Source organism: Eumetopias jubatus, unplaced genomic scaffold (genome assembly GCF_037043125.1).
Source record: "Eumetopias jubatus isolate StellerSeaLion01/CBP00866 unplaced genomic scaffold, mEumJub1_p1.0 scaffold_2, whole genome shotgun sequence".
NCBI classification, from domain to species: domain Eukaryota; kingdom Metazoa; phylum Chordata; class Mammalia; order Carnivora; family Otariidae; genus Eumetopias; species Eumetopias jubatus.
Window position 1 is genome coordinate 14,785,910 of NW_028274808.1, and position 24,613 is coordinate 14,810,522.

Consider the following 24,613-nt stretch of genomic DNA (forward strand, 5'->3'; position numbering starts at 1 on the left):
TCAGCAACAATAAAATATTTACTAAAAGAGTACTTGGGGAAATATGTTATCTGCCAACTGTACTTGCTTGAGTAAACTTTGTTTGGAAGAGTGAATAGGATGGCATTGTTGGTGGGTTCTCTTTTGGTTTTGTTTTCAGATTATACCCCTCACATTGAAATAAATATAAATCATTAAATGTTTTAAACCAAATGAGCTCAGAGCCAGTTCTCTGTGGTTTCAAAGGTGCCATTTCTCTGTGGATAAGACTACTAAGACTTTGTCGAAGAATGAGAGTCGATGGCCGATGGGGCAGAGGCATAGTTGTATGTCCTTCCAGGGAACCCCAAGTTGTATTCAGAATGAATCCTGGGCAGCATCGATGGTTGGAGAGAATCAGGAGAGTGAGAGTGAGGACACTGTTAAACCATTTTTTTAAAAAAAAAGAGTGCAGTAACTTGGTTGGGCCCTTCATGCGCAAAGAGTTAGGTTACTTGAAATCCTCTGACGTAGGGTGACCAAGCGAACTGTAAGGACATTTGGTGAGCAGATCTGGGGGGTGCGATAAATGAGCTCCTTGAAGAGCTTTTTATTCAACGTTAGTTGACGGATGAGTACATCTACCCTTCTGCCGTATTCCTAGATTTGATCTTGTCAGCAAGGCAAGCAGTTTTATGTCGAATCCTGTCATAAAAACAGAACAAGTACCTTTCATATATTTGAAAAGAAACAAGAAACTAACCACACACGATCCAGATATTGTAAGATCCTCACTAGTATAAATACTAATCACTCGCATTTCAGAAAGGCCTGTCAGCCCGTAGGCGCTGTGCTTGGTTTGGCACAGACATTACGGCATATGTAAAATTAGGCAACGGTGAGGAATCCCGAACTTCCTGTAGTTGTCCAGTTTATTGGCACTTCTGTCCTGCTAAATCCTTTCCCTGGGGCCTTAACCTTTCTCAGGGTGGAGGTCAGGCTTAGCATGAGGAAGTTTGAATTTGGCCCATGGTGGGGTCACCCAAACCAACTGAAGACAAAATGACTGAGCCTGAAAATGATGAGGAGTGTACGGGGCATGAGGTGGGCGATGGGAGAGTGTGAGCTAGAAGTGGTTGGAAGAGAAAGCAGGAGGAACGGTCCGCTTGAAAGGATGATACTGGTACGTATCAGAAGGCAAGTAACAGAATCATCACCCAACTCCAACAATCCGAAAACCAGTTCCTATACTGTTGGCTTAACTTGTACTCTTGTCAACAGTCTTTGACTTTTTTTCTCTTTTCCTTTTTTTTTTTTTCTTTTAACAGAATAGATAAAAAAATGTCTGGAGGCCAGAGTGGCTATGAACTTAGTGAAGCCAAAGCCATTCTAACTGAACTGAAATCGATCAGAAAGGCTATTAGCTCAGGAGAAAAAGAAAAGCAAGATCTGATGCAGGTATGTTGCAAAACATTTTGTTAAGTCAGACAAAATGTTGGGCTGGGGCCCCAGAAACTCGCCTTGAGGCAGAAGTTCTCCGTCAGTGTCTGGATGGCCCTTTCTCCCACTGCCTCATTCAGACTTTGTTCTAGGCACTGAGGCCATGGGCTGCGTTGGAGGTAAACAGGTGGGTTCCGAGGTTCTGCTATGCTTATTTGAAGGCAGGCCTTGGATGGCCTTTGAGACAGGAGGTGGTGGATCCTGGAGCCCATCTGAGATGAGCATTTTGGTGCACCTACAACTCACTAAAACTTCGTGTGGAACCCAGATAAACAGGGTTGTCTAAACCGCGATCCTCAGCCCAGGATGCAGAAAGGGCACGTCACGTGTCATCAGTGAGCAGAGGATATTCCTTGAGGAGTGCGGGGAGGGTATATGAGGAGCTTAGAAGAGCTTTTCCCCACCCCACGTGACTCTGAGGTGCTATCTAGAGTTGGGGAGTGTTGACCCAGCTGCAGGACACCCATCTAGTCATCCTAAGAAAGTTGCTAATGGCAGAAGATCCCCTTGTTACCCCTGACTGGTTCTCAGCCCAGGGGGCTTAGCTCCCAGGGATCCAGCCTTGTGTGTAAAACAAACAACCATTCAGTGATCAGTATCCTGCTTTTTAAATATCTATATTCAGTAGGTTTAGTGGGATTGAGTTTTCTTTTTTTTTCTGAAGAGTGTATCTCTTCCTCCTCCTCCTTTCCCTCCATCCCATAATTATCCCAAGACCTGAGAATTCTTTGTATTTCAGATATTTGGAACCCTGAGTAAGGATTTAGTCTGTGTCTTGAGGAAAATGTTAGAACCAGTGGCTATGTTTGCATTCTTAGTAGAAACCCCACCTTTAAATACTATATTCAACTACTTCATGTCAGTTTTCAAAATGTCAATTGAATATAGGTACATATTCTTAAACACTTACAATTTTGCATTTAGGGAATTTTGAAATAACTTGCAAGAAGCGATCAAATAGAGAAGATTATAGTATTAATAGGAAATCCTTACAGGCATTGACTGTGTGCTGGGCGATCTTCTCCCTGCCTTGCATGAAAGTAGTTCATTTAATTCTGACAACAACCCAAGAGATGGGCACATACTATTCTCACTTACAGACAGGAAATTGCCATACACAAAAATTAAGTAACTTCCTCAAAGTCACACAGCTCAGAAGTGGTAGGACTTTGGTTCATACCTAGGTAGTCTTGCTCCAGAATATGGCATTTTAAAAATATCCGTGGAACACAGAAAACTTTATTTGGATGTATTTTTATTTTGTTCCACCATGATCCTGATGATTAAATCAGTAATTTAAATCAGTAATTCCTCAAATGCACACCATAGATCCTTTGGAAAAAGTTAGTAGAACTTGAGCAAATTTACATTGGAACTTTATAATTCAGCAATTTTAGGTTATCTTTGATTGTTCCCGTAAAGAAGAAATTTGGATTTATGCACAGACCAGATTAAGTTAAAAGATTAGATTCCTTTTCAATTACTAAAGCATAGAAAACAATTGATTAGTAGATAGGGCAATCAACAATAGAGCTGAGAAGGACATTAGGTGGGCAGTTTCTGTGACTTTCAGACCTCTTTGACCACACAGTAAGAGATAGATTCTAATGACAACCCAGTCATACGCAAATGTCTTCATGTTTGGACACATACACACCGTATTTCTTAATACTTATTTCTTAATACTCTTAATACTAGTAACGTGGTCTGAATTAACAGTAGAGCTGAGAAGGACATTAGGTGGGCAGTTTCTGTGACTTTCAGACCTCTTTGACCCACAGTAAGAGATACATTCTAATGACAACCCAGTCATACACAAATGTCTTCATGTTTGGACACATACACACCGTATTTCTTAATACTTATTTCTTAATACTCTTAATACTAGTAACGTGGTCTGAATTAATTTTCTAGTCTCTTCTTTTTCGTCAAAAAACATGCTAGTCGTCACCTACTACTAGATTGATGAGGTGCATGGTCGGCACAGACAGATTTGAAAAATACTAGTCTTTTCTCTGTACTGATGAAAAAATAGAAAAGACTTGCCCAAAGTCACTAAAAGGTTTCTTTGTTCTTTTCTGTAGTCTATTATTTGATGTGACCGCATGAGTTTTATTCCTCTTGTACATGTATTTTGCATAAATATTCCTTTGAAAGAAAATAAAGAAGGTTAGGTAAAAGGCACAAATCAGATCTCTGAGATTTCTAATTTGGGGGGACATTTCTCATTTTTTATCCTAAGAATCATAAATGTCAGGATTAAATCCTGGCTTTTCTTAAAGTTAGTAATCACGAGTTTCTTACCGTTTTTATTAGTGTTTTATGAGGGGGGAGGGTTGGTAGCAGTGTAGCTAAGATCTTTCTCCTTTTTAATACTTTCACTTGCTCACATCCTCTCTTTAAAGTAAGCTCAGCTCGGGACACCTGGGTGGCTCAGTCGGTTAAGCGTCTGCCTTCAGCTCCGGTTATGATCCAGGGTCCTGGGATTGAGCCTCCATGTCGGGCTGTCTGCTCAGCAGGGAGCCTGCTTCTCCCTCTGCTTGTGCTCTCTCTCTCTCTGTCAAATAAATAAATAAAATCTTTAAAAATGAATAAAATAAAGTAAGCTCAGTGTATTAAGTGTGGGCGCCGACAGCAGGCCCATTCACTTTACAAGACCAGACATTATCCCTCTGGCAGTGCCACGCAGTCGGCGTAAGGACAGGCTTGGGATCAGCCGCCAGGACCGCAACTCCTGGCCCTCAGTCTCCTCATCTCTGACGTTGGTGGGAGCAGATAATCCCTTTGGTTCCGTCCCGATGTAGAGTGGCATAATTATAGAAGTCGGCTAAGTAGGAAGTTTGCTTGCTAGATCTACAATGAGATTGCATTGGTAGGCATTCCATGTTTCCATAATTTCTGCCGCATGAAGTGAGTAGTTGAAATGAGTCTTTTTAAAATAGAGCTCTTTTCAATGACATTTTAAAAACAAGAAATGCACGTATTCCATATAAAGATGCCATTATACACAGCGTGAATAATTCCCATGCTGTCTTGGGGAAGGTAAGATAACCCGTTTATTATGATTTCACATACTTCCAAAGTCACACGTTGTGTATGTACAAAATCATTCTAATCTTATTTTTTCAGTAATTTAAAATGATAAGTACCTGTTAAAGTCGTTTTTCTATGACGATCGTGTCTTTCAGTTTGAGTTTACCTGCTGGGGAAGTTTTTCGTCTTAACGTGTTAAGCTCTATGTAGGACTTCGTGTTTCCTCAACAGAGTCTTGCTAAGCTGCAGGAGCGGTTCCATTTGGATCAGAGCATTGGCACATCCGAGCCAGACTTGAGATCCAGTCCTGTGAACTCCCGTTTATCCCTGTCCAGACAGACCCTTGACGCTGGGTCACAGACAAGCATTTCTGGAGATGTAAGTATCCACGTGGCAGGGCTGGCCCCAGTGCTGTCCTCGGCGAGCCTGATCTACAGTACGAATGGCAAGTGGGACAGGAGCGAGCAAGGTGGTTTGCCCTGCAGCTGTGTGGACTCAATATTTCCTACTTCTAGATTGGTTTTAAAAAATCAGAGCCTTATCTCTTCTGTCTGGGTGCCACACATATCAGGATCTGTCCATATGGACGGCTTTGTTCAAACTTTCTCAGACCGTATTTATTTGGAGACGTTATTGAAAGGTTAGAGATGCATGAGAATTTAAGTTTTTCCTATTACATTTAAGGTCTTCGAAATTCAGACCTTTTCAATTAAACATTGAGGCTAATGAGAAACAAAAAAATATGCCTTAAAAATTTTTTTTTGTAGCTCAAAGATTGTTTATATTAAAACATTTAATTTGTGGCTTATGCCCAGCGTTTGACAATATTTAGTGTGGTTTGACTACTGTTAATTGTTTTGCATTCTCTTCTTTGGGACGCCGTTTAGCAGATACTCTTCTAGTCCAGTCCCAGGCACTTTCGTACTCCCTATTGCTTCTTTGAATTCTGTGCTATGAAAATAAAACAGGTAGAGAGCGACAGTAGGACTCACCTGTTTGAAAAATTGGTTTATGAAGTTACTTAGTCTATGTCCTTTGCATTTAGAAGCTAAGTGATGGAAATTGGGGTTCATGGAGACAAGGAAGTCAGTTTCAGTTCATAAATTTTATTGACCTGTACACCCTTCGTAAACTCTAAGATACCAGAAACATTGACCTAATTCTTTTTATCTTGAATTTAATGTGTGGAGAAAATGATGTTAAAGTCTTTGAAAAACAGACAAGCTTGAATTAAAAAGAAATGTTTTGCCCCTACTGAGACTAGAAAGTTAAGTGCCTTTTTAAACTGGTGTTCCCAATTTCAAGACCTTCTTCTTTAGTTTTCCAATGACTTGTGCTTCTTAGAAACAAAAGCAGTTTACCTTCATTCATTAGCAGAGTTAGTTGACTTCTTTCCCTTTTGTTTTTTACCAGATCGGAGTGAGAAGTAGATCAAATTTAGCTGAAAAGGTCAGGCTGAGCCTACAGTATGAAGAAGCCAAAAGAAGGTAATAGCGGGGAGCTGTTCCATGTTCAGTGGTCAGTGGGCTCAAATGGTATTTTCTTTCCCAGAATTAATCTTTACTCCTATAGTGACATCTGCTGGGTGCTCCCCAACATCTTCTTACCAAGGTTACTCTTGAAGGTTTTTAGATGTAAAGATTGCAGACCCCCCCCCCCCCCCAGCTCGGCTTCTCCCCCCTGCCCACAGCTGAAGGACAGGGAGAATTAATGACAAGTGTGGGCGTGAAATTGCCCCCTTCCCTTCTGGAAGAAAGAAGCTTTGAGCTTGTCCAGTACTTACTTCACAAGTAGAAGTGGGAAGATCGGTCTCTAAAGAAGAATCATGATGCAGTGGCTCGGGTACAGGACTTAGAGGCCGAGGACCTCTGAGGTAAATAAGTGTAATTCCTTTGCTTTGCGGGGAGGACTTCCCGCCAAGGTCCTTGAAGATGCCGAGATATCTCTTCTGGTAACTGACTTTAGGGCAAAGGAGGAAAGATTCTTATTTCCCTCGTTTATCCTCTAGACCCTTAGAACCCTGTGCTTTATTTTCCTCACCTTGTGACTCTGTTGGGGAAGGCTCAGGAGACTTCTCCCTCCTCATCCAGTAGACAGGCTCAACTAGTTTTCATAATATGGACACCTTGCTCATTTTGAGGGAGAGGGTCATACTGATCTATTTGATTTCATTATTTTCCTTTTTAGAGTTTAAAAATGCTTTTGATTTATTATTTAGGAAGACATTGGGGGAAAAAAACCGCAGTACCACCCTGGAGGCGACAGAGAAATTTATCATGTTCCTCCTCGAGAACATGGAAAACTCAGCTGAGAACCTGCTAGAATGTCATAGTTTGCTATCATAAGAGATAGAAAATAAAGTATATCCATTGTTACTGGTGATGAGGATTAGTTAAAAGTAGTTAGCCAAAGTTCTTGGAGGTTATCTGGCTTTAACATAACAATTATTTGATTTGCCTAAATACCATATTTGCCTCTTTGTAGCCTCTGTTACTAATATTACTTAGTTCTTTGATGACTGGAAAACAAAAAACAACCCATAAACTTTGTTCTACAAATTACTAACCGTGTGTGCTTGAGCAGGTCAGTTTCTCTGGACAACTTTCCACTCAGCTAATTTCAATACCTATAAGTTTTCCTGGGTAGAGTATACATTTCTTGAGGTTATAAAACATTTTATATACTTTATTGGCTGCTTCTCGGAGCCCAGGCAAACGCCTTACCCACCATAAGGATTGAGGACTGCTTTGTGATTTTGTGGCCCTCTGGCTGTGAGCATACCAACCCAATAGCGGCCACAGCTCCTGGGTTCTACTGTAAACAAAGCCCAGGATCTATGTCTGGCTTTCTGAAGGAGAATGGCCATAACTCAGAATTAATTCTGGAGAACCAGGCCTCGTGCCCCTGGGTTCTTTGGGGGCTCAGCTTGGCTTCCCTTGGATCAGCTTGAGCTTTCGCTTTACTCTGGCTGCTCACAGCTTATTCCATCTTTCTAGAAAGTGTACCTGGAAACCTTCATCATATCTTCTTCCCCAGATTTGGTGTACCCTTTCCAAATAAAATCCAAGACCCACCTGACGCCTGATCCCACAAGTAATAGGTGCCTTTCTTTCCTTCATTATGTTGTTGCTCCCAGTTCAGTTGTTAATTCAGTCGCATCAAAACTTAAGATATTGGTTCTTTCCCATTTGGTTGCTTCGCTGTCCTGTTCTCATTTGGGGTTTTATTTTAAAGTTACTAGCAATGCTGATGAGAAGGTAAATCTCGAGGGTTTGCGCATCTGTTGAAAATGTTCTCTTCTTCAATTCTAAGAGGCGGGTTGTATTTCCCTGAAACCTGTTTTCTCCTCCAGCCTTTGCTTTATGTGCTTAATGAAGCTAATAATATCATGCTTAGTTAGCATTTTGATGATTAATTTTCTCGCACACTGAGACAGTTGTGTATGGTTTTGTGGTTTTGGCTGAGGAATAGCTGATGTTACATCTATCATGAGTGCAGACACTGGGTAGAAATCAGAAGCACATTGTATGCACGGTGCCGGTGAAGGAGGGCAATTTTTTTTTTTTTTTAACTCAAACAAGAAACTGTGGCCCAAGAATGTGGTTATACTTCCATCTTTGTTCCAATAACATTATTTTGTTTACCTTTTTTCTTCCCTCCTACAACTTCTTCCATTAAAAAGGAAAATAAAATGCCCTCTTTCTATCTTTCATATTCTGGTATGGGCTATACCAGTATCCACAGGGATCGTCCAGCTTTTTTTTTCCTTTTATAGGTGTACCGATCCCCTGTGCCAACACCAGTTGTGTTCATAATTTGCCTTGATGTGGTGCTGATGGTCAAAACAGCCATGTGCCATTTGCCTTGCGAACCATCCCGATAGTGCCCACAGTGCCCCGGAGCAAGTCGTTTGATTTGGGGGGCGGGGGTCAGAACGTTCTCATTCCGTCAGAAGTTAACTTGACCATTCAGCGGGAAGCTCGCGACATGGTGGGCTCTGAGGTCAGGCAGAGTGATGCAGCCGGTGACGTTCCTCTCTGCGGGTCTTTCCTGCTCCTCCTCCCATCTTCCCCTCCCTGCCCCCTGCACTCCAGTACCTGCAGTCACTGTGCTGGCTGCCCGTCCGTGCTGGGGAAGGCGCTCCTGGATGGCTCCTGTGCACGGAGGGCACCCGGGTCCATGCAGTCACATCTACAGGGCTGGCTCAGCGAGCGCTCAAGAAACCGTGTACACACTGACTGCACAGCACACAGCTATAGCTGCAGGAGGATTCTGGCGGAGGAGGCCCGGGAGGGCAGGGCTGCTCCCTTTTCCTTGGCCACGTGGAACGTGCTGGATTGACTTTGTTGTAATACTGCTTGGCTGAGCCACTGCTCTCTCTTTTCCCCCACCCTTCCCTGACTGGCTCTCATCCCAGTTGCTGCCCATGAGACACTGGGGACTACCATTTTCCTGGGGGACAGCATCTTTACCCAGAGGAACAAAATCTATAGTAATGTCCTGTCAGACAGCATTTACCTTCATTTTTTTTTTTAAATGGAAGCCCTCCGGGGGCGCCTGGGCGGCTCAGTTGGTTAAGCGTCTGCCTTCGGCTCAGGTCATGATCCCGGAGTCCTGGGATCGAGCCCCGCATCGGGCTCCCTGCTCAGCAGGGAGTCTGCTTCTCCCTCTCCTGCTCCCCCTGCTTGTGCACTCTCTCTCTCTCTCTCTCTCAATAAATAAATAAATAAAATCTTTATTAAAAAAACTAAAACTGAAAATAAATAAAACGGAAGCTCTCCAGGTATCCCTCCTGTCACCCTCCCCAGGCAGTCACACATCGGGGCGGCTGCCCGCGGCTCCCAGAGCTCTCTGCTTTTTAAGCTTCAGTGTACTTTGACCTTCACCCTTTTTTCAGATAGGCGGTGTGCTTGCTGGTGTTGGAAAGGTGAGGAAGAGGCAGCGGACGAGAGCCGGGTGTCAAGTCGGGCCCAGGGTCTGGAGGGCGGGGCTGTTGCTCTTCCCCTGCCTCCGGGGAGGGGAGGGTCACCCCTGAGTAAGGTCAGGACAGCAAGCACCCAGCCCCCCAACTTAGCCTGGTTCATGTTCTCCCTTTCTTGAGAGTTCTCAGTGTGTGCATCCCTCTCTTACCACTTTATTTTTAGTATGGCCAACTTAAAAATTGAACTGTCGAAACTGGACAGCGAGACGTGGCCTGGGGCTCTGGATATCGAGAAGGAGAAGCTGATGCTGATCCACGAGAAGGAAGAGCTTCTGAAAGAGCTTCAGTTCGTCACCCCGCAGAAACGCACTCGAGACGAACTGGAGCGCCTGGAAGGCGAGAGGCGGCGGCTGGAGGACGAGCTGCTGTCCGCGAGGGGTCCGCCGAGCCGAGCCCTGGCCGAGAGGTTCGTTTTCCTCCCTGGGGACAAGGACGCGTCCGGCCGTGCGCGGGAGTCTGAGCTGTGCCTGGAGGCCAGGTCCCCCAGGTCTTTGGAAATCTCCGTCGCATCTGTTGCCGGTGGACGGAGAGCCGGCACAAAGGGACCTTCTTTCCGTAGAGCAATATATGCACACCCTCCTCATAGCCTGCGGTGTCAGTTCTTCTGTTCGTTAGGAAGGCGAAAATGCCCGTGACAGATGTTGAGTAAGTAAGGAATGTGGACATGAAACCAGGAATGCAGTCCATCGCTGACTGAGTCTGGTAACAATGGCTATAAACTACTGCACTCTGATAAGAAAGATTATCTGGACTGTTACAGCGCCGGCAGCTTCCTACTTGGGGGTTTATGACTCACAAGAATGCAAAAGTTTATTGTTTTTCATTTCACAAGGAAAAGACAACTTGCTCCCTTTGATATCTTAACAGGTCACAAAATGTTCACTGGGATTTTGTCTGTCAGTCGAGCCCCTCCTGCGAAGCAGGTGAAAATGTATAGGGAAACACCTGACACGGTTTTCTGATCTTTCCGGGGGAAGGTGCGAATGGGTCATTTAATCCAAGAAAATCCAGTTCTGTAAGCAGATCAGCCGCAGGGTCAAGCAGGGGAACGTCTGGGTGGCAGTTGGCCAAGGAGACGTGTGTGAGGGAGCCTTCGGGTCCCGGCCTCGCTGGCAGGTATGGTCCCACCCCTGTCCCAGCCACAAGCCACAGCCCGTGCAGCCCTCTGGGACCCCTGCACACCCGTCCTGTAGGCCAGCAGTCCAGGTGCAGTGCCTGTCCCAGGATGACAGGAAGGAAGGTCACATCCGTATAATGTCAAGTGACTGGAAGTAAGTTTAAAACACCCAGCCATAATCTAATTGCCTTTCTTTTTTTTTTTTTTTTTTAACTTCTTGGCTTCTTGCCTTCTAATTCCTTGTCCTCCATGAACGTGTAAGGCTGTGTGTCTACATACTATCGGAGCATTTGAAGTGTGGTGCGGGGAATGGTGGGAGGGAAAGCCTCGGACGTTGCTGGTTCGGTGTTAGCATGCGGACTTGCCTACCCTGAGTTTAGTCATCTGGGGAGAGTTGACTTTTGTGAGTTTGAAACTGGTGATCAAGGGAAGGCAGAGCTACAGCTCGGCGGCCGTACAGAGCAGGCGCAGGAGTCAGGAGGAAAAGCCTCTACAGCCTACGTTCCTTTACCATCTGAAAGCATTCTCATCGCCCACCTGCCCCGGCTGCCCTGACCTCTTGGTCCAGTGGTGCCGACTGAAGGCTCACCCTCAAGGCGGGTGTGAGCATGGCTGGCGGGGCGGTGGGGGGGCTGGGGGTGGGGACACGACCCACCCAACAGAGACCAGAAGGATCCAAAAGTAAGGGAGAGAGGGGCAGACTTTCGTTGTTTTCCTGAATTACCTTGATGTCGTGTCTGTGTTTATAGGTGTTAAATTTGAGGATAAAAGGTTGCTAATCACCAGTAAACATGACGAAATGAGTAGCTTTTGTGTGGCCCACGTATAAAGCAGCAAGGGCACCTGCGCCTTGTGTCACACTTACTGTTACCTAATCATATGTGTGGAACGCACTGAGTGCGTCTCAGCTGTTCTCTGTAGTGTGTGAATCTGGGAAGGGCCTAGAAACAGCCTTTAGATTTGTTCTGGGAGAGAGAAAACAGATGTGTGTTTGTTTAATCAGCTTTTACAGGCATGATGTCTTGTGTGTTTTTTTTTTTTTAAGGGCTAGAGCTTCAAAAATGACTGATGAAGTAACGTTAAAAATACAGTTTGTTCTGGCTTTTGTACTTTGGTTTGTGCATAATACATATAATAACTGTCCAAATTCCGGCAGAAACAGTAGGTTTGAACTCATCAGGAAGAGGAGCTATAAAATACTTATATAAAATAATTACATCTTCAGTGAGATCCAGCCATGGGGTTTGTCTCAGATGGGGAGTAAACAGTTTGAATGTCCCTCTAACTTACGATACCTGCATGCCCCGGTCTCCCACAACTGGACGTTAGCAGGAAGGGATGTGTATATAATTGTGTTTTATATCTGTCGTATGTTGGTGGCCAGAAGCCAAATCCCTGTCATTATGTTGTTGTATAAGGTTGAGGGGACTAATACTTTCTTGCTTGAGCAACTTAGTTTTCTCACTGCTCTCCTTGGATGCAAACCCAGCATCTCACGTGTCTGAAAGAGCAGAGCCGCCTGCCGAAGGGAGCGCCGAGTCCTTTATTTTCCAAGTAGACACAGATGGTGTGGCTCTGGGTTTTGTTGTTCTTCTCAGTGGCTTTACCTTGCCCCCCTGTACTCTCTTACCTTTTCTTGATCTTCATTATTTCTTCTCACCTAGTGTATGTACTGGGTATGTAGTGTCTGTTTATTGTTACTGTTAAACTGAAACAAGGTGCCTTAGAAAGCAAGAGAATATCTCTAAACACGGTGCTTCCTCAGCCCTAAAGCAGGTGGTGTTGGGAGATACTTCTGGGAAATAAGATTCACTGTGTAAAACTTTGTTTCATCATAAAACAAATTATGCTTCACCAGTTCTAAATCCTTCAGTTTCCTCTTGGCACCCACCCAACTGCCATAGAAACCACTTCTGCATTCTCCCAAATTGTCCCGTTTTCCATTTACATGGCAGGTTTCTCATTATTTCAGGGGTGGCCTCAGGCAAGATTCTGAATCAGTGCTGAAAGTTGGTCTCAGAAGGAGCTAAGCTCACCTGAATTTCAGCCGGTGAGCATGACCCCAGAGTCCCCCGGCCGTGTGTGGCCAGCACCGCCCCGCACCAGGCCAAGCGCTCAAATGCAGTGACAGAGCTCCCACCGTGGGTCATAAAGCCCTCCAGGAAGAGGGAGATGCTCACTGTGGGGGACCATCAGCAAAGACAGTTGGCTCTCAAATGAAAAATGTCATTTTGTGTGGGACTTTTCACACATCTTCCATGTTCTCTCCATACAGCTACTGAAATTCCAAAACCTCTGTGCTTTTCTGTAGCTGATAAGATCTTAACATTGCTCCATATTTTCTCACAGATCCTGAGAGTTTTGTCTTACTTCTTACCTAGATGTCTTAATTTTCCTTAATTATATGTGAATGTTTCTGTCTCTGATTCTGAAAAAAATTTAAAGCCAATAAGTGGGGGTATGAGTGTCATTTATTTTTTAACGGAAAAGGAACTTCTTACTTCTATAGATGACATGACATTTTCCCTACATGGAAAGTTCTGGGTGGTCTTCATCAGTAGAGACTGGGCAGGTGCTTCTCTCAGGGCACAAGGGCAGAGAAAGGACAGTGTGAAGGCACTGCCCTTGTCTTGCAAAGAGCAGATGAATGGATAGTGTGGGTCAGTCGGACCAGCAGGAGAGGAATCTTCTAGGCGCCGGCTGGAGAAGATCCTTTCTCACTGTGGAGAAGGGCTTGGAGGACAGAGATGCACCCTCTTGAAGGGGCTGATACCTGAGCAATTTCTTCTACTCCCTGGTCCAGAGGAAGTTGGGGAGGATGCTTCCTACAAAGGACACCTGGAATCTGAGGAAGACTTCTGCCTTCCGTGATTACATCAGAGATAGGAGTGGCGTGCTTGATCCAAGAAGGCCACCCCACTGGAAGGGCTCCTGAGTGCCTTGATTATTCTTCTCCCAGTGAAGGGGTTACCTAGATACACCGGCCACCAGCCACAAGGGAGCGCTGGGAGGGGCGCCGGGCTCTTCAGGCAGCCTGGGCGGAAGAGGGAGAAGGAGCTAGTGATTGCCTTCCGGGAGCTTAGGATCTGACTGGGGAGCATGCCAACAAGAACACGAAGCCGGGTCTCAGCAGTTCGAAGCCATAAGAGGGCCTTAGCAATCTGCTGGAGGAGGCCCGAATGAGGACCATCGCTTGTGACTGAGATGGGGAAAGCTTTGGATTTTAAATTTCAGCATGAAACACACTAATGTCATACTGAAGCCTCCTTACCACACCAGAAAAGCCTTCATTTGTGCAGTATTTAGTTTTAAAACTTCCTTCAAAAATGTTTCTCCTGTTTCAGAAGACATGGATTTTGGTAGATTTGGGGGCTTTCTCCAGACCTTTGCCTTCTAATTCAGTTCATCTAAATTGTATTAATTTTTTCCATGTTGAGTTTTTGTTTATATTTAAGAGATTAAAAAAAAAAAATAGGGACTGTACTCCTTTTCAAAGTACACCTTTGAAAGCTGGGAAGTAAGAATTTATCACACTTTGAAGTACTAAACAAAATGACAAGAATTGCTTTTTTTATTTTAACATATAATGAAATTGTGTTGGTGACACATCAAAGGATAGATAGGTATAAATAAAATATGGGCATGTTTCCTTACCACCTAAAACATCCATTTCAAAGAGGTTAGAAATTAGGGAAATTTTATTTTTCTCCAAAGAAAAATAACTAATTTTTGTATCCCCACCTTGTAAGGCATGCTGAGACTTTGAACAAGGAAGGTGTGTTTTGATGTGTGCAGAGCACTTTCACATACATCACTCCATTTGATCCCTTTAAACAGCCTTAGCAGACAGACACAGTAGGATTTTAATAGCCCATTTGCAGATGAGAACGCTGGGACCCCTTGACTAAGTGACTTGTTTAAGGACACATGGTTGGTAGCCGCAAATCCACCAGAAACCACGGTGGTTTTCTGGGTCCCCTTCTGCGGTCCTTGACCACTCTGGACGGGCTCCTTCCAGGGATGTCTAAAGACCTTCAGGTGACATAGACGTTACGCTTGATATATTTTCAGATAACTCACTCACGTACACAGCTCCCCGATACTCAAAATTTCTTTACAAACTTGGTCGCTTGAATGTGGGTGAAATTTCACGATAATCGTTGCGGGCAATGAGATGTGCTGTATAGTAGGAAGGGAAATCACTTTTGTATCTTTTCCTTGTTGAAACCGTTAAGCCCAAATGAGCTCACAGTGGCAATATGGACTAATTTGTTTCTTAATCGCTGAAATCCTCATCAAAGTAAGATTGGAATTTTTGTCACTGAATGTCAGTTGGGAGCAGTCCTCGTCAATTCCAGCACTTCGGACGGTCTTTCACAGTTCTTTGTTACTCCTGTCAAGTGTTCTAGTAACTTAAGCCCAAATCCCAGGCCCATAGAAGGATTCTGCAATCTGGATTAGTGATTTGTGGTTTTCCTCCTCACTATGTTTCCCTGCCTCACGAGAGCACAAGGGTTTTTTTGTTTGTTTGTTTGTTTGTTTGTTTTACCCATTTAAGAAAATTTTAGAATACCAGTTTTTTAAAAATTATCAGTAATGTTGATTGAGGATAGATCTTCCTCTTCACTTGGCGTGGCTGTGGACAGTTCCGCCCACTTTGCTTCTTGCTGGTGGTTCTGTTTTCTCTCCCGTCCATTCACTTGGGTTTCCCCCTCGTGGTACATAATGTTTATATAGTAAGAATCTTTTCCTTCCGTTTCTGTGCTTTATTATAATTACATAGAAATAAATTCGTTTCTGTTTTCTTTTTTCTAGATTGAAATTGGAAGAGCGAAGGAAAGAGCTCCTACAGAAACTTGAAGAAACTACTAAATTAACTACTTATTTGCATTCACAACTTAAAAGGTAAGCCTGCTTGGTTCTTGAGGGAAAAGTTTTTCTTGACTACGTTCAGGCGTGTTTTGGTTCATCCTGGATTACTTTTCTCTCTATTTTCACCTGCTTAAAAGTAAATAAAATAGTTATGCTGGTTACAGTTAAAACTTGGATGATCAAATTTAAAGTCACAAGGTTTTTTTTTCATGAACCCCAGGGTCATAGGCGGAAGATATTGTGGGAAGAAGATATACTTTATATATTTTAGCTATGAATCCATACTTAGGATATGACACATTTCTACCGATCACCCTTTCTTTTAAAAAGGGAGGAGGAGGAAAGATTTGCCTTAAAATAGTTAGCTACGTGTTCACTCCTTCAGTACGCACACCCTGAGGGAGACAGGGGCCTGTGTGAAACCTCTTTGTCTTTATTAGCTTGCCTTTGTTCTCTCTCAAAATTAAAAGCTTTATTCTTTAACCAGAATAACTACACTGATACTCTGTACTGTGTATGCTGTTTTTCCCCCTTCCGTATTATTAAACTGCATACTTGCTACTGGATATCTGTGCAGGTAGATTTATCAATGGGTACTCATCACTTTCTTTGTTTTGGTTTTTGCAAAAGGGACTCGATCTTTAGTCCGAATAGAATTGCTATGTGGAGAGCCAGGGTGGAAGTGTCCATGAGTCAACATGGCAGTAGGTGGTATACTAATAGCAGGTTCCTTTTTCCGCGGTCATTATGTTATTTGGTGCCACTGGGTTCCTTCCCTCCGGGGTCCGGAGGGGGTGGCGGGCATCGTGCTTGGGTTTTCTGTGTCATCCCGGTTTTCACAGCGAGTGCTCCTCTCCCCTCAGCCTCTCGGCCAGCACCCTGTCCATGTCGTCCGGGAGCAGCCTGGGCTCCCTGGCCTCCAGCCGGGGGTCTCTGAACACTTCCAGCAGAGGCTCGCTCAGCTCCCTCAGTTCCGGAGAGCTCTGTTACACCAGTCAGAGCGACCAGGTGGACACGGATTATCAGTGCAAACTGGACCTCCTTCTGCAGGAGAAAGGCGGCTACATTCCTTCTGGACCCATCACCACCATCCACGAAAATGAAGTGGTCAAGTCCCCCAGGCAGCCCGGCCAGAGCGGTCCCTGCGGGGCGGCGGCTGCAGCCCCAGGCCACACCCCGCCACGGACTGAGGCCCCCAAGTCCGTGGCATCCCTGTCCTCCCGGTCCTCCCTCTCCTCCCCGTCTCCCCCCGGCTCCCCCTTGGCTCTGGAAGGCGCGTTCCCCACGTCTGCTCACGATGCCCCTCTCCATCGGTTCACTGCTGACTTTGAAGACTGTGAATTGAGTAGCCATTTTGCAGACATCAGCCTCGGCGAGAGTCAGATCTTGCTGGATTCTCATTCAGGAGGCGTGTGCCAGTCCCTGTCAGAGGATAAAGACCTCCGCGAATGTGCCCGGGAGCCGTTGTATGAAGGAACTACAGGTGAGCGGACACCTCTGCTTCTACCTGCTCCCTCTTAATGATCTCAAGAAGAATGGGGGGAGGGCTGTTCTCTCCACAGGAACGGTTGTGCTGCCTACCCCCCCTTCTCTCTGCGCTGCTTATTCAGTTCGGCTTCCTTGGAGGAGGAGTTTTTATTGATATACCTGGAAACTAGACCTTTTTTTCTTTATCAAATAAAAGTCGCCTTCCCTGCTCACTAGCTTTAATCATGAAGTGCCTGTCCTCTCGTCCAGAAACCCTCTGGAGGGTGGCAGCCGACTGGGGACATGTCTCATGAACATCCTTCATACTTCCAAATAGATTCGGGCTCTGGAAGAGCAAGGCAAAAGAAGAGGGTTTCTTCTAAAAGTTGGCCTAAAACAGATTAAAACCAAGGCCTTTAGCATACCAGCTAATTAGTACCAGGGTTCAGTGTTTAGATTGCTCAGGGAATTCTATATAAATACGATTTTTGTTTCTCGCCAGACACTCCCTTTCTGCCCAGAGTGAATTCGGAGAAAGCCGGGTCCGATGTAGTGGTAGCACCCCGCCATCTTCTGGCCGCATTACTAGCTGCACCCGGGGAAGTGTGCCCACGACCAGGCTCTCACTGCTGCCGTCGTGCGCCCAGACACAAACAGAGGGCGGATTTCATTTTTGTTGTTGTTTTTTTTTAAATATCTGTATCCCTTCCGCCTTTACAAGGCGGAAGCTTTCGCCATATTAGAAGTAGTTGTATAAAGAGCACAAGATGGTACCCTTGCTGGCAGAGGACCGTAGTTGTGGTCTGAGGACGATGGTCCGTTTCGGAGCCAGCCTGAAACGAAATGTGAAATAAAAGCCCCAGGGCCGGTCCCCAGGAGCCCCGCTCAAATCTACGCACGTCACCGTGTGTCCACCACACAGAAGAGGCCAGGCCTCTTCACAGGTCTTTTCCTGCCGCTTTAAGAAGCCTCCTTATTTTGTGTCTCTGGTCCGGAAAATTCGGAGTCTTAACTGATTGGCCAGTTTCGATGTTTAGAGAGAGAGAGACAAATCCGTCCCGTGTGTATGGTTTCCCATCCTGAAGACCGACACCCCGCCCGCCAGCAGCCTGGAGAGCCAGGAGACATTAGTGCGGTCTGTTTGGCACCGCCCGGAAGGGGCCACACGGCTCCAAGTGACGTGTCATCGAAATCATCCACGGCAGAGAAAATGAGCAGAGGGGTGGTGTTTACTTAGTGGCTCCAGGTGAGCAGAAGCCAGTGGTCAGGCCTCCCTTCCGCCCCCAGGAAGGAGTGCAGTGTGTGGAGCAGAGCGATGCTCTCTGCTCCTGGAGCCAGCCAAGCCTGCGCCCTCACCTTGGTTTTAGCGAGCACGAGCACATTACCCCGGCTCTCAGCCTTGGTATTTCTCACTTGCAGAATGGGAACGACCAAGTCTCTACCTCGCAGGGTACTGGGAGGATTGATGCCGGAACATGGCGAAAGCCTCTAACTGTGCTTGGTGCTCTGCTCTCGGTTCATGTCGTTGGTACTACTGTATGCGGATAATCCATACAGACGGTGCTAAGCCTGGTTCCTACCACGGGCCACTGAAATTTATGAAAGTACGAAAGAAGAAGCAAGAGAAGAAACTGGAGTGTTTTCTCTGCCATGCTTCTGTGCTTTGGACTTGAAGGATCTTGAACATGTCAAAGCTGTTTTCATTCTTCGTGTATTGCGAGTGTTCTCTAGCAGCCCCTTGTCAATGCTCAGTCAGTTTGGAGGGGCCGGTCGGTGAGGCCAGCGGCCGGATGAGGGGGAGACCCACGTGAGAATCGCCCAGGGTCCGACCCCACCTGGGTCCGCGGGCTTCCTTGCCTGGCTCTCGCCTTGCTCTTGCCACTGGGTCTGCTGCTGTGCCTGGGAAGTCTGCCCAGAGCCCGGTGTCGCCAAAGCTTCCAGGATAGAGCTTTTACCTTTCAAATGCATCTTGTATTAGACAGCTGCTATTAAAAACTCACCCTAAAGGAATGATACCTGAGAGCTTTATTTGGAAAGAGTATTGAGTGCCATGTGGGAAAACAACTAAAAGCATATATTTAACCGTAAAGACTAAACCTCCTCAGGTCAGAATACCAGCACTCGGTCCATTCGGGGGTGTCTGACCTCCGCGTGGGGGGCGGGTGGCCCGGGGTCGTGTCGCCGCTCGTCTCCCTCAGCATTCTGGAATCTTCCGCAGGCAAAGTTGGCTTCCTTTATGCACATCCCGCTCTCCGGCGCCAGTCCCTGCTGGAGGACAGAGACCGCGCTGGAATGACTACGAAGTCCTTCCAGTCAGTCTCTGTCATTGTCAAAGTCAATTTCAGCCGCCGTGGATATTCCTGGGGGTAATCAATAAATCATGTCATCACCTTCACCCCTCACAAAGGGGGCTGGGCGGAGAGAGGCACTGCATCATCAAGGAAAAAGCATTCCCACTGCCAGAAATGAAAGGGAAAATGCAGCAATCAATCCTGTAATCTGAAGCCTTAAAACTTAAACATCTTAACAAGATGTAAAGTCACGACTCAGAAGGGGGGCGAAATGCATACCAATCCTGGTCCCCGCTCACTCACTGGAGGATAAAAGAACTCCACAGGCTCGCAGCTTATTACCTAGGAACGCAGCTTTAAATGAATGCTTCTTGCTCACCACAGGATGCAGTGTATGAATATGAGTTCGAGATAAAAGTTAAGTGGTCGTTGGTGCTAAAGATTCAGTAGCACACAAAGTTTTTTTTTTTTCCTAATGGTATTAGCTGGTGAGGAATTCTGTAAGTCAAAGACTTTTTTTTCCTTTAACTTCTGTTAGCGTGGTAGCACAGGAGATGTTCTAAGAATATGGTGTGTGCAGAGAAGGGGAGAGCAAAGGAGGTGGAAAACTTTCTTGCCATTGGGTAGTAGATGCTCTCTATTATACAGATGTCTTTAATAGTTGAGGGATGCAGCTTGCTCCTTGCCGCCGAGCAGATGGTAACTGCAGTGAATCCCTGACAGAGAAGCAAGGGACCGATGGGAATGTGTGTCATTTATCCCTTCCCTTCACGTATTTCAGGACGGAGAGAAACCGTATTTCTCAAATGATGACCAAAATAGCTGGCATCCCAGGGACCTCTGTCACGTCTTGGTGCCTTCAATCGGCCACATCTGTCGACTCCAATAGTAACATCCTCGATGCTCAGATGCAGATACTTTGGGATTTCTCATAACCAAACCACGTGTGTATTTTTATACTTAACTTTTCCTAATAATAATCCTAATTAGTACGCTCACTCTCCCCTCCCTAGATATGGAAAAGTCATTACCAAAAAGAAGAGTAATCCACCTGCTCGGGGAGAAGACGGCCTGCGTGTCAGCTGCTGTGTCCGATGAGTCTGTGGCTGGAGACAGCGGGGTCTACGAAGCTTTCGTGAAACAGTAAGGACTCGGCAGGAGCACTTTTCAGTTACACCGTCTCTCCTCCTATAGCCATGTGTGTGGGTTCCAGCCTCCTATAGCCGTGTGTGTGGGTTCCAGCCTGTGAGCATACTGCAGCCCTGAGTCCACTCTTTGCAGTAGAAGGGCGGTAGGCTAATGCCTGAAAATCTCAGTATACCGAAAACATCCCACGCTTGGAGGCTTAAAACTCAATGAGAATGTTGGAGTTGCCACTACCCGTTTGGCACATGAATCTTCTCGTGTATATTTCTGAAAGCCTGGAATGTGTCTCGGGGTGTGGCGTACCCCAGGGAGGCTCAGGAAAGTCAGGCATCAGGAAGTCTGTCCCTTAATGGCTCAGAGGCAGACTCCTCTTGAAAAGATGAAGAAATACATAAAAGAGTGAGTTTTCACTGGGGTCAGATCCCCCTGGGGGCTGGAGGAGTGCTGTTAATTCAGGTTTTCATTCAGAATCAATAAGTGGCAAAGAGTAACCATAACAATCAGGACCCTGTTCGGAAACAGTTCACCTACACCCCCTGTCGCCCTTTCCCTAGGCCTAGTGAAGTTGAAGATGTTCCCTACAGCGAAGGGGATGTCACCATCGTGGAGACAGCCCAGGTGCAGGTCGGCCTCAGGTAAGGGAGCGCACATGGAGGGGCAGTTTTAGAATTCGGTGCAGGGACAAATGGCCTGTGCCCTTTCCCTGTTTCATCAGCTTCTCTTTTGACAGATACGATGCAAAAAGGTCAAGTTTCATGGTGATTTTAGCACAACTTCGAAATCTTCATGCCTTCTTGATACCTCATACTTCAAAAGTGTAAGTAAAAGTAGCAAAGGACAGATTGAAGTACTGAACATTGTTCACATATGATAGCTTTTACATTGGGATTGAGCAGTTCATCCAGATGGACGTGGAAAAGACGCAGCAGGGGCGATCAAGCCTCAATCCACAGTGGGTCAAACGAAAAGAAGGAGAATGTGCAAAAAGCTACTAGATCTTGATCCTCATCCAGCCAATTCATTGTTAGGCTTAGGAACCAAGACTCTTTTAATCTCTCTTTTCAGCCAGAAATTCTGTGTTATGCTATGTTGCAGCCCGATTCTTTTAATTGAATTAAGATGTTTGGTGTTGCCTAATTATGCCTGCTGTTGGTTTAAAGTAATTTTCTGATCTTTTACGTGAAAATGTAGTGATTACATTTCATTTATCAATACAACTTTGCCAAACACCGTATCATGCTACACGTAAGAATATCATTCCACAGCGTCAAGCATTCACTTCCCCGTGACCATGAATTTCTTAGAGTTACTTCACTTTAAGTGATGTCATAATGCTATGTGGCCTCTTGCCTGGGACTCTCCTGACAGGTATCTCTAGCGATCTTCACCACCATTCACACGCTGGAGTCAGACTTTTGGGGGCTCTCTTAAAGGCCTATGGCTGGAGACCACCAGAAAGAAGCCAGATTTCATCTTAACGCCTCTGACTTAAAATCCAGGATCTCTGTGTGTAGCCCTGCACTTAATAATATGTTCAGTCTGCCAGTGTAAGGGTTTGGAAATAAGAAAGAGCCGTTGAGGGGTGGCCCCCAAGACGCTGTACCCAGCCAGGTGGATGTTTGCCTTAGTGATAGAAGAATATTCCTCAATGAGAGGGGCATTTAATAAAGTGAATGTAAGAGTTCTGGATGTTTTCCCTGTGGGTTTACTTTTTAGTTCCTATCCGAATACTCTGAAGAATTGGATCTAATAGAAACTGGATCTAAATAAAAATAGAGCTAGATGGAAATCGTTCAGTAGACAGCAGAAGAAGAGAGCCAGTGGATGTCTGGGTATTGACGGTCATCAGAGCTGGAGGGGAATGGGATTCCAGGAGGGGAACAGGCTGCAAGATCTCCTGAAATCAAGGTGGGGGGGGGGTGCGTCCACAGTAAACAGGGAGACCAGGAGGAGGGAAGGCTTACTGCGGAGTGTCTGTGTCACCCCAGAGAGCCTGCTTCCTGGAACTGAGAATCGGAAGGCCAGTCAGTAGTAGTACGCAGGGAAGACGGCCCTGACAATATTATCTGTGACTTCTCCCTCCCAGTGAGTAGGCTGAGGTATTGGAGCGTTGGCAGCCTTTTTATTTCAGGACGGCATATCTGGGAGAAGACCGCTCCACCAGGGAGCGCACCTGTGAACAGGGAGAGCCATCCCACTAGTCCAGGAGAAAACCCCAGAAGTCCCTGAGAACACGCATCTTCTTTAATCTTGTGCTGTGAGGGCTTGGCACATGTGCCGCTGCCAAGCAATCTTGGTGCCTCTCACTTTCCTCCTGGGAAGCCACAAAGTGCCCCTGAGGTAGGGTGACAGCCAGCACAGTTGAGGACCGATGTCAGTGAGTGCAGTGGGCTCTTCTGCCCCCAGCTCGTGGGCAGTTACTCATCTGACTGGTCTGCACCTTCCTGAGATGTCTAGCGCCACGTTCTTAAGCCCCTACATAAAAGCCTTGGTCTACATAATGACACTGCCAAAAATGAAGTATCTTAAAATCGATCTTTTTTCCCCCCCTTAACTTCAAATTTTACTTTCTGGTTATTAGTGACACCAAGCAGAGCTTATGCTCCAGCTGGTTGGCTCCTGACTCAGTGTGGAGAGACCCCACCTACAGCAGAATGAAAGGAAAAGCGCCCCTACCTTCTTTCCCCCGTGCCTTTGGCTCTTAACCATGTAAAACTGTTCTGCACGTGGAAACGTTTTGGGGCCGCAGAAGTGGTTAGGCCACTGGTACAGAGGAAAACTGGGGTCTGGAGAGGCAGAGAATTGCTTCCTCCATTGCAGCTCTGCAGTGTACTTCCCCTCCTGGCTTTCAAACACACATTTCTTCTGCCGAATCTCCAGCCTTAACAGCAGCGGCCCGAGGCTCCCTAGTCCCCTAAGGCTGAATCTTCATAATCAGTTTGTATATTCTGATAATTCCATAATTATACATATTGCATCATCAATTTTACAGTCTGATATAAAATACAGAAATAATAGGACATCCCTCAGTCCTGCCTGTGAATTTACAGTTTTCGCAATAGGAGAAAGGCATCTTTTAGAATTGGAATTAGACCAGGCGGGAATTAGTGGGGGAGGGATTTAATGGGCGTTTTCTTTCCGGGATTTAAAAGAAAATACTTCATGCCGTTTCTAAGAATTGTGAATCCTCATGTAACGTGTGCTTTAGGAAAAAATCGCCTGAAAGTAGTATTAGAAGTTACTGGTTTTCTGTAAGTCTTCCTCTGAAATTTACAAAGCAATAAGCCTCTTGAAACGGTTTGTCCTTTCTGAAACTTCTGTGCTGCTGGACAATAACATTTGTCAGTTTGCTTCACAATATGCTCCTCAGCCGTTCTTCTTCACTAGTAGGGTAATGTATTTCACTCCTGGGAAATGATCACGAGCACCCCTTGTTTAATACTGGGGGGTGAGTATTCTTGGGGACAAAGTTGGCTTAGCATGATCCCGTCTTCCCAGACTCAGAAAACTTTACTTTGGAATTGGCTGTCCCCAGGCAGGAGGGACGTTAAATTCATCTGCCCCACGGATTTTTTTTCCTCCCCTTCTCTTCCCGGGTCCTCTCGTTGCTGCAGCCCCGTGGGGAGCGGCAGGCCCGGGGGCACGGTCAGCATGGGTGGGCGAAGAGAGAGCCTCTGGGCCGCTGAGCACGGATGGGCCCATTCTGACAGCAAAGCTTTCAGTTGATGATGAACCCCATGTTCCCCTGTGTTTCTCTCTTTCGCAGATGATTTCAGACGACAGCTGCGAATCTGGTATAATTGAAGTACCTGTAAAATCCATTTCACGCTTGTTCTTTGCAGATACTTTAGGGTTGCTCTGCTTCCCTCCTCGATGGATGTCAGCTGTCTGTTTCGAACAAGAGTCCATCCAGCCACAGAATCCATCTTATTCAATGATATGTTCCGAGTGGCCATTTCCCAAACAGCCTTACAGCAGAAGACACTGAGAGTAGATCTTTGCTCTGTTAGTAAACACCGAAGTGAAGAATGCCTGGTAGGTCATTTCACAGTTCCCTTTACCGCCGGAGACCCATGATTGGGGTGTGCTGAGAAGAACTCTCTCGTTGCTGTTTCGCCAGCCCTGGGACCACCACAGATCTGCCCAGCGCCTCGGGCACAGCCAGTGGTGGTTTCGTTTTTTTTATCAGAAGCAGTGATTTCTGGTTTTCATTTTCTTATTCAGGACCTTTCAAATCTGCTTATTAGT

General features: G+C 45.8%; 1 protein-coding gene across 1 annotated transcript in view; it reads left to right on the plus strand.

Moving 5' to 3' along the window:
* Window positions 1-24,613, plus strand: part of WWC2 (WW and C2 domain containing 2) — a 198,940-nt gene that overhangs the window by 133,635 nt on the left and 40,692 nt on the right. The window contains exons 6-15 of the mRNA XM_028099772.2: window positions 1,287-1,416; window positions 4,723-4,869; window positions 5,905-5,978; window positions 9,636-9,878; window positions 15,405-15,494; window positions 16,325-16,944; window positions 20,233-20,362; window positions 20,920-21,000; window positions 21,096-21,182; window positions 24,208-24,400. Coding sequence (XP_027955573.2) covers window positions 1,287-1,416; window positions 4,723-4,869; window positions 5,905-5,978; window positions 9,636-9,878; window positions 15,405-15,494; window positions 16,325-16,944; window positions 20,233-20,362; window positions 20,920-21,000; window positions 21,096-21,182; window positions 24,208-24,400 — 1,795 coding nt within the window. The remainder of the gene's footprint in view (window positions 1-1,286; window positions 1,417-4,722; window positions 4,870-5,904; window positions 5,979-9,635; window positions 9,879-15,404; window positions 15,495-16,324; window positions 16,945-20,232; window positions 20,363-20,919; window positions 21,001-21,095; window positions 21,183-24,207; window positions 24,401-24,613) is intronic.